The 10,300-nt window shown below is 38.4% G+C and overlaps 1 protein-coding gene across 1 annotated transcript; it reads left to right on the plus strand.

Moving 5' to 3' along the window:
* The first annotated feature begins 237 nt into the window (after positions 1-237).
* si:dkey-12e7.1 (uncharacterized protein LOC557553 homolog) lies at positions 238-9,383 on the plus strand. The gene is made up of 3 exons (XM_047380575.1): positions 238-528; positions 4,197-4,822; positions 5,913-9,383. The coding sequence occupies exons 2-3, from the start codon at positions 4,292-4,294 to the stop codon at positions 6,498-6,500; spliced, it is 1,119 nt and encodes a 372-aa protein (XP_047236531.1). The 5' UTR covers positions 238-528; positions 4,197-4,291; the 3' UTR covers positions 6,501-9,383.
* Positions 9,384-10,300: the final 917 nt, after the last annotated feature.

Consider the following 10,300-nt stretch of genomic DNA (forward strand, 5'->3'; position numbering starts at 1 on the left):
GTGCGTTTTCTAAAAAAATGACTTTTTTATTTGCTTTGTAAGCTACGTCCGTCTTCTTTATCTTTTCTGTTTTATATTATATCGCTCCCACGCTTCGTGTTATTTTGCAAATAATATAAAACTCTACGTTCTCTCTGTTTGTGCTGTTTTCTTTTACTTGATTTATTCTTTACAAGCTCCGCTCCTCGGTGCAACTCCGGCGTATAAAAGATTCGCGCCCAGCGCTCCTTTGACACAGCGTGTTGATGACGCTTTCATCCACAACAACAACAGAACTCAGCTGCTGTAAAGCTAACTAGCCGGCCTAGTTATTCTGAGATTTTCTTAATATTTTCTTTTACATTTAAAGTTGTATTGGTGCCTTAATACTTAATACTTCATTATTCGTTCGGTTATGACGTTGTTGTATAATATCGATTTCAGTTCTTCTTTTATATTGAGTTTGTAAGTCTTTGGCTGCTAGGCTAGCAGTGCTAATATGTTAGCTTTCAAACCGAGTAGAGCTCGGAGCCTCTCCTCCAGCTGAAGGTAACGTATTTATTTAAAGCGTATGGTTTTTATATGTGTCCATAAAAACTGAATGTAGCCTTTAATGTGCATATGTGTAAACCCTGTTAGTGTGTAGCAGGTATTCTTCCAGAAACAGGCAGGTAAATGAGAGAAGGATGTGAATAACGCAGCCGAGAGGGCAAGCCTTCATGTTCCACCAAGCTAAACTACAATTTACCAGTTTAATTTGTCAAGATCAAATATTGTTTTTAATCACAAACATTCCCAAAACGACTTTAAACTAGCTTGAATAATCGGGCGTCCTATTTGTAACACCGTTATCAACCATTATGGAGAAGCCTGAAAAGGTAAGGAGATTGGTTAAGGCATTTTCTAATGAAAAAGGGGAGTATTGAAAATATTTGTATTTACAGTCTTTGTTCACCATCCCATTCTGTTAATCCATCTGTCAATGTGTCAATCATCTATTCATTAGTTTATCATCCATTCGTGTCCATTCATAGGTCCGTCTCTCTATTCATCCATCCATACTTCCATCTGTTTCTATATCATTCACCCGTCCCTTCATTTGTCCAGACATCCTTCCATCTATCCATCATTTTTCCTTCCATCCATCCATCGTCCCTCAAGCCCAACTATCTGTATGTTCCTCTTTTGACCACTGTAGAAATATCTGCATTCGATTTATAGTGAGCTATTGTATTTTATTTTTAAATTTGTTAAAAAAAAAAAAAAAAAGACAGGAAAATATCGAAATTTGAATCTGGAAAATGTATGGTATTTTGACTTGAAAAATGTGGAGGAACCTTGTTACTAATTAAAAACTGAAGATATGTTGGACCTTCCAAAAGTGATAGCGAAACTGGAGAACAGGCAACCTGCTCATGGGGAGCAGAGACTGACCTGTCTTGTCTGAACCTTGATAAGTTTTTTCTTTGTTTCTCGACTTAACAGCTTCAAAAATGAGGATTATGATGTTGGTTTTTTTTACCAACTAAAACCAAATAGTGATGGAGGGATGTATTAACCTTTAGTGTTCAAAGGGTATAAATCCAAAGAGTAGCTAAGCAGCCTTTAAAAGTGTGAAAGCTGCTTTTAACCAATCCCTAATTATGGATAAATATAACAAAAACTATTTAATAGAGATGAACAAAAACATCTGTTTTTCCTGGCATAAAATAAAAAATACTTTTATACTGGACATAAATAATGATAAAGAACATTTTGTCAGTTATGATTCACCTTTTGAACCCTCTACATCAAGCCTCGAGTTAAACATTTTAACCATTGTTATTTTGGTTTTTCACCTTACCGAGAGTCCAGAGATACATTCATGCTCATACAGGTAATAAATTACGTTTTTATTTACACTTTTGATGGCATTTGGAGCCGAAATATCAAATATAGGGTACAAGTATCTTAAAGAAAATTGCAGCAAATATTTCAACGTAGACATCAAAAAGTGTCCAGAAATTACCTGAGAGTTTAAAATATGTGAACTTTGAATAGTGTGAAATTAGGAAATATGAAAATGTTTCAGGAGCCTGAATCCTGCATTTCCCCAACACTTTACAGTCTTAAATGCAAGGACCTTGGCATTATATTGACGTATTTAAACGTTTATAAATGTCCATTGTGGAGTTTTTGTATTCTTAAACAAAAAGTCTGAAGTGGTCTTGTGTGATATAAGCACAACTTATAAATCAAAGTACTTTGGCTTGCCTTGTGTAAGAATGGTGCTTTAAAAATAACATCAGAGACTAACCGGACTCTACATAAGCCAGAAATCTGTCAGTGCATGCCTGTAAAAACACTAAGTCTAATGAATGAGGTCTTAATCCATGCTAGTCTGAAAAAAATGTGAAATAATGACTGTCTCTCTAGAAACACTAAAAAGACCACCTTAGGAGAACAATGGAGCAAAACTAGTGTAAGTGTTGTAATAGATTTTTTCCTTCAGGACTTTGAGATGTGTTTCATTGCCAGCTGTAAATCAGAACCGCTGCAAAGCCTAACCCAACTGCCAGAAAAATACGAGCTAATTTTTAATGTAATCATTACAAAAAATTAAAGCAGTTGGAAGTGTTGCAGCCTGGTGGTGTAACTTCATCATGCAGATTTGAATGTGGCAGCACACCGATGGAACTGGGTGTTCGGACTCGGGGCCCACCCTCCTCTGACACATCTCCCATTAGACCGGGCTTCGGACGCAGGACCAATAAGTCTCTGGGAGAGACTCAGTCAGTGGTGCAGCTTTAAACTGTGCACCTTTTATGGTGCCCGTTTCCTCGTGCCCTCTGATTGCTTGGGCTTTGTTAACTTAGTCCTTTGTGATCTGGCTGTAGCTTGTGAAGAGTTTTTTTAAAAGACAGTTTTCTTTTAAATATGGTATTCAGTTTAAACAATATGGTGTTTCTCCCTGCCTGTTTTGTTTGGGGCGGATGTTCTAGATTAGAGGTTCTCTTTCGGTTTTATCTGTAGTAGGTTTAGACGAGCTTGTTTTCGTTTTGGCTAACAATGCTTGTGACTTTGTCCCTTTTACATTCTGAACCCTGTAAATGAATCTTTTTAACCCGAACCTACCATCTAGTAGAATACCATCCAAAAAAGTTTATTTTAGTAATTGTATCCTAAAGGGGAACTCAAATAGATTCATTAAACACAGTAACATATTGTAAACATTATGGCTTACAGCTAATGGAACCCCAAAATGTTGTGGCAAATTAGAATATGGCTTAAGACCATCAAAAAAGGATTTTTCAACTGAAATGTTCAACATTGTTCCCACACTTAGTCATCGTCAGGGATCGTAAACCACAAAGGTTCATGATCAGAGTGCTGTAAACAACCATATTTTTGAAACATTCAGCAGAAGGAAAAGGTGCACTGCAACAGGGGCACCAACAGCATTGAGAGGATTGAGAAAAGGACTGGAATGCTGTTCAGTAATTCGAAGTCTTCTATTCAGATGTGAGTAAATTGTACATTTTATTTGGAAATCAAGGTCCCAGAATCTAGAAGGAGCGTAGGGAGGTACCAAATCAAAGTTGCTTGAGTTTCCTCAGTCAGTGATGGTGTGAGGAGCCTTGTCATCTGCTGGTGGTGGTCCACTGTGTTTTCGTAAATCTTCACAAGTCTACAGGACAATTTCTGAGGGCATTACACTTGCCTTTCAGATGCTGATTTTATTTTCAAGCAGGACTTTGCACCTGCCTACACTGCCAAAGGTGTCAATACCTCCCTATTGACCATTGACCAAATCACTGCTTTATTGTACAACAAACTGGCCTAATCTAAACCCCATAGAGAACATATGGAGTATTTTCAAGAGGTAGACAAGACAACAAAGCAGACAAGCTAAAGGGCGCTATTGAAGCCATCTGGGCTCCTTAAACACATCAGCAGGGTAACAGGTTGATCGACTCCAAGCCACACTGCACTGATGCAGTAATTCATGTAAGATGAGCTCTAATCAGGGATCGAATGCATATCCTGTACAGTATGTGGATTTACCTTTCAGTAGGCTCACATTTTTCTATTGAAAATCCCTTTTTACTGGTTTTATTTATTAAAACTTTACAGGAAACTGAATTTTGGCTGTTTATTCTGTGCAAGCCATAATCATCACAGTTACCAGATATAAATATGTGTAATAAATATATCTGTCATTCATTGTCTTTTTTCAGACCAGAAATATTTATGGCAAAGCCAGAACACAAGACCTACCGGTGGAGATTCTGACCTCCACCAGTAAACGCCAACCTTTCGTCATCTGTCAAAAATGTCGCCACAGAAGAAACTTCTCATCCCAGTGAGCAGCAGGCGGAAAGCCGTGGACGACTTCTTTCCCTTTAACTCGCTGCCTGTGGAGTGCCAGCTGCATGTCTTGTCCTTCCTGAACGAGTTGGACAAATGCAGCTGCGCGCTGGTTTGCCTGAGTTGGAGTTGCCTGGTCCGATCGTGGAAACTGTGGCGGGTCGCAGACTACTCTCGTCGTGGCGCCTTCCATCTAGGTCAGGAGGGGCTGCTGGTTTCCAACCGGGAGTTTGAGCGGTGGAAGTCTTGGGTCCACCACTACACCCACCATTTGGTCTCCCGACGGGCCAGCTTGCTCACGCTAAAGGCCAGCTTCGACCTGGGAGACCGCTGCAACAAGTGGAGCGAACTGCTGAGCCACCTGCTGGATAACGTCCACTGCAGGGACCTCAGTCATCTGGATCTCAACTGGACCTTTACCCTCTTTGAGCCACTGGACCTCAGGGTCCACTCCAGCTCCAGTTCACACCAGGACAGCATAACGAAGATGGATCAGGTAATTCATTATTATGCTGAAATAACTTTAGCTCCATAAGTGGCTAAGCTCAGGATAGAGAGACAGTTGATTACAAAAAGACTGAGCTAGGTGTACTTTCTATGGGAAAACAAAACAAGGAAAGTGAAAAAAATAAAGTTAATGGCAGCAATCCATGGTTCCATCCAGGGTAGAGACAAAGATGTGCATTGAAGCACTTTTTTCCTCTTCCTGTTCTAAGTGACACAGCTGGAACCCATACGCATTCATTTGTATTGAAAAGAAAAATAAAGGCTACATAGAGATACTTACAGCAGTTGCTCCATGACTGGCTTTTTTTAGTAAAGAGACATAGCTAATAGAAACAATGGACCAGGAGTACTTTCTATGATAAAGTAGAACAACGAGAGTAAACATTATTATTGTGGGAAGTGGCTCCATCAGTTGCTTCACCAAGAAAAGAGACATAACTAAACATAGCAACTAAGTCTGAAACAATCAGATTAATTGTGATTAATCAATTATTGATATAATCGTCAACTAATTTAGTAATCAAATAATCATTAACTGAAGTATACAGACTCTAAAACATGCCATTTGCGATAAGATCAACCAATTCAGAGCAGTAATTAGGCCAGAATTGTGCAAAAAATATGAACATTTTGCATTTAAGATGAAAAACCTTCTTTGTAAATATACTCTATCCAGAACTCCTCAAGTTGCATAGTTATAGTTTCACCTGGTTCAAATTCAGTAAAAAAAAACTCTCCTAGCACCTTTTGCTACCTAATTATTAATTGATTAATTAATCTTTTAACAAAATAAACGTCAATAGCAACACTGGGCCAGGAATACTTTCTAGGTAAAAGGGAGAGTACACAAAGTTATCGGTGGCTGTGGCCGAGATGCAAACACAGCTGAACATAGAGTCACAAGGCCTAGGCGTACCTTCTATGGAAAGAAAAACAAGGAGAAGACTGAAAGATGATGACAGCAATAATTGCAAATAATGCATATTTGGAAAGTTGTAGGAGGAAATGGCAGTGGTCACTCTGTTCTCCAACAGCCTGAGTTTATAGCCGAAACTGTCTGCTTCTCTTTGGTTTGGCAGGTGACCAGCTTTCAGGAGCTACTTGGCAAACTCACACACAGTTGCCCTCGAATCTCCAAGATGCGTTTACATTTTGACTGGTCGGATTTGTCTGTGTCCCTGTTAACCCGGTTCCAGCAGCTGCGAATCCTCGAGCTCAAGTATTTCTGGGTCTTCAAACTAGTGACCCCCTCCACGCTGCAGACGCTCACCAAATCACTGCCTAACTTAAAGTCGCTCACTTTGCACATCCTGGTGCCGCTGAGGAACCTCGGGATCTCCTACACATTGGAGTCCAAGTCTCTGGAGTTTCTGGACGTCTCGCCCAGCCGAGGCTTGGTCTTCTCCTGCCTGAAGCTGCCAGCTCTGAGAGAACTCCGAGCTAAGAAGATAGTTCGAGGTATCACGCTGGATCGTAGGACAAGGCTCAGGATCCAGAGCCGGTGGCCTTGTCTGTACCATGTTCTCCAGCAGGGGACACCGAAGCTTCAGGCCCTGAACAACGAGAGGCTCCTTCCTACGTGGAGAGAGAAGAGCTACGGGGAACTGACGGCCATCCTGGAACAGTCCTGTTACTGTGTGCAGCATCTAGACAGCTGGCTGTGGTAGTCAGCTGAGACTGAATATCCATTGGTGGGTAAATCCCAGCAAGAAGTAGAACACTACTTTTACACTCCACATTTTACGCAAACAAACTGATTCTGCAAAGGGACAGAGTAAAATCTCATTGCTGCAGATGAAAAATGAGGTTTGACTGCAGGATCCTCCCAGTTCCTAAACTGGAATCTGCTCTTTGTGTAAAAACATGCGCTGAAATGAGGCAATGATGTACAGCAGGTTTGTAATCATTTGTTCGATAATCTGCAAAAACAAAAGGTGCTTTTTGCTAATCACATTCTGCTGCACCAGCCAGGAAACGAGCAGAGCCTCACGTATGCAGATCAGGACTGTATGAAGAATAATCTTCTCTTTTGAGTTGTTGAAAACATCTTAAACCTGTTGTCAAGGAAACAAACAATGGAGAGTAAAGGCAAAATATTTTCTGGAAAGTCTTATTTTCATCTGAGATAAAATAAACATTATTTCCATTCATGCATACTGATTTCAGTTGCATATTTTTAGAAATGGTTATAAAACTGTTCAAAACTAAAATCTAGCGGCATCTTAATTAAAGTACAAAATGTAGAAATTAACGCAGGTAATTTAATCAGTAATAAGTTCTACTGATCAGTTTTGCTATTATCACCACTGCCTGTGTGGCCTTACTTTGAATTACAGTGAGTAAAAAATCTAATATCTTTAAAATTAAGGACCTTTTTATAATGAGTTATATTTAGATGACATCCTTCAATTTTCCTCATTACTGTTTAGTTTTTGATCATTTTAATTTAGTTACTGAGAGAACATCCAAATCAGAAAGGGCTGTTGCACTGTTCATTGGGCCTGTAGGTCCTTTGGGACCAGGGTTTTAAACTGTTTAAAAACACATTTTTGGTTTAGATACCAAAAGGCAGCACTTTAAATGTTTGAATTTTTAACAATTACGTAACATAAAGATGATTTCTTACAAATCTTACTCTATAGAATCTATAGAATCTTTAGTGTGGGATAATCCAATCCATATTTTAGCAAGTTTTTTAATGTTGATGATTTTAGAATGGAGGTCTTCTAAAGTTGGTCTAGATGCAATAAAAACAGTGAAACAGCCCTTTACCAAACTGCCTAATCAGGAACCAGCTTGTTGTTTTTGTTTTAAGACTGAAAAATGAAAGTCCAGATCCAAATACTGTGCATATTTAATGATAATTTAAAAATATTGATCTTGTAGTCTGGTTTTATCAGTGTGCTCCAAACATAATAAAACAACATTTCCTGAATGTTCTGAACCTTTTAATGTGGATTAAATGTAGCTGATTTTACAATGCAGTCTCATCTGCACAAACAGTACTGAACCTAATTCTATTTTATTTTCCGCCCAAGCAGTTTGAGTTTCGTTTAATCCGCGGATCTTAAGGCACTTTGTTGTTTAACGGTCACAGCTTTGGGTCTGGCATTGCCCATGCTTGTTAAACATACAGATATTAAAACAAAACAAAGTAAATGTCCTGTGCTCTGTTATCCTAAATATTCATAAAAAGCTGATGGATCAATATACATACAATTAGTAGGAACCTGGTTTTAAAACTGTGAAAAGGTAATTTTATGGCAGCTTTTAAATTCACTTTTTTTACTGTTTTACTCCCCCTCTTATTTCTATATATTTGCATTTCTCATAAAAGGACACATTTTCTTCGAATTTGTTTTCAGTCTTGAAATGACCGTCTAATATTATTATTTCAGGGGAGAAAAAAATCTAATGAATTTAAAAATAAAAACTGTTGTTAATCATTTCAATTTAATTTTATAAAATTATTTTAGGTTTTGCTCCTTTTTCTTAAAATAAAATCTCTGGAACATTTTGCCTTTTTTTCCATGGTATCAGAATATCTAGACCAATCTTCACTTTGAAACATGATGTGTACTGTACTATTAAACTGAACTAATGTTATTTGATTAAATTAATGAATATCAGTTAAAGGTATCTTCAAATAAGTGATGGAAGATCTGTAGAGAAATTTGCACAAGAGAGATGAGGTCAAAGTTAGGTATGCAGTAAGTATTTAAAACTGAATATTGGTCTGGATATGTTGAAATGAGCTTTTAAGCTAAAGCTGAAATCAGTTGTAAGTAAAGATGTAGAGAAGACGAACTGAAGCTCCGCTCTGAAAACGAGCTGAAAACTGTTTGTGTGTTTCTGGCTCGACTGCTGAATACTTTGCACGTTCAGATAGTCACTGTTAAGCTGGTGTAATTCCAATCAACGTCTGCCAGGAATGCAAAATGAGACTTAATTCCAGTGCTGGACCACATTGCTCCAAATTGCTGGTGCTCCTTTTCAGCTTATTTTGTTTATGCCATTCCTCCTTTAGCAAAGGGAGCCGTCAAGGTTTCGAAGCATTTGTTCTGACGGCATTTAAGTGAAGAACACCCGCAGCGCCTGATTTTTGTAGACCTTTTGCACAGTTCTGTTGCCTCCATGGAAGGTGGTATGCAGGGAAATGCGACAGATCGCATTCCAGCTTTTCAAGACTGGTTGCAGAGAAATCCAATCAGTTTGATTTGCAGTTTTCCTCCAGATCAGCAGAGGTCCCTGTTTTCAAAGATTTGGTCCTGTAGATTTCTGTGTTTACTGCTGCATAGTGTAACAGTAGGCTTTTGTGAAATTAAATGTGAGAACTGTCTGACATTTTTTATTTCTGCTCTGTGGTGGTCAAGTTTCTATCGCAGCTTAGCGCACCACCTTCTCTTCAAATTTACTGAATGATTTAAACGATGACCCTTTTCCCATTTCTGGGAATTATTTCCTCCTTTACACGAGCAGGAGGCACTGACATGTACACAGTTGTAACATCCAGTCCACTTGTTTCTCATAATAAAAAGACTGAGATTTCAGGGTTGTTCCTTTTAGGTTGTTTTTATTTGTTTTAGTTCAACTTGTTAAATTCAGGAGTAGATACATGAAACCCCAAAGTTTTCTCAAAAGTGTCGTAAATGTCATGGTATCTCTTAACAGCGGACTTTTTTTACACATCATATATGGTGCCGTGGAAATGTATTTCCCCTTTACAGATTTCTTCAGTTTTTTTTTTTTTGTTTGCTTTTTTTCTTACTTAAAGTCAGAGTAAATATAACATGCATTTTCAAATGATGGTTTCATTTATTAAAGGAAAAAGCTACCCAAACCAACTGGCCCTTTGCAAAAAAGCTAATTACCCCCTTTGGTAAGTTATGAATTAACTGTGAGTATCTATCATTTTTGGAAACCTCAGTACAAAAACACCACAGGCCTGATTACTTCCAGACATGTTGAATTCAGAAATTGGTGAAATAGAATCTGTCTGACAACATGGAGGCAAAAAAAACTATAATTTCAAAGCCATTTCTAAGACCTTGGGAATAGTGAACCACAGTGGGAGCCATTACCCTCAAATCAAGAAAACATGTAACTAATGAACCTTCCCAAGAGAAACTGGTCCACCAAAATTACTCCAACAGAGCATCACCATCTCATCCAGGAGATCACTAAAGAGCCCCGAACATCTAAAGAACTGCAGGCCTCACTTGGCTCATTTAAGATCAGTGCTCATGGTTCAATGGTTCAAAACATCTGAACAAAAAGAAACACAAAGACCCATCTTACATTTATCAGGTCCACATGTGATGATCCCAATATTTTTGAAGAAAATATTTTGTGGGCTGATTAGACATAAGTGGACTTTGTTTGGAAGTCCCATTATGTCTGGCGTAAAATTAAAACAGCACTTCAGAAAGTGAACAAAATACCTACAGTCAAACTTGGTGGTGGTCAT

Source organism: Girardinichthys multiradiatus, chromosome 2, assembly GCF_021462225.1.
Source record: "Girardinichthys multiradiatus isolate DD_20200921_A chromosome 2, DD_fGirMul_XY1, whole genome shotgun sequence".
NCBI classification, from domain to species: domain Eukaryota; kingdom Metazoa; phylum Chordata; class Actinopteri; order Cyprinodontiformes; family Goodeidae; genus Girardinichthys; species Girardinichthys multiradiatus.

What these genes read in the sequence shown, in the direction of transcription:
- si:dkey-12e7.1 (XM_047380575.1), top strand. Translation starts at nt 4,292, where the DNA reads ATGTCGCCACAGAAGAAACTTCTCATCCCAGTGAGCAGCAGGCGGAAA. An exon ending in GCATAACGAAGATGGATCAG is followed by an intron (nt 4,823 to 5,912) that starts GTAATTCATTAT and finishes TTGGTTTGGCAG; the next exon opens with GTGACCAGCTTTCAGGAGCT.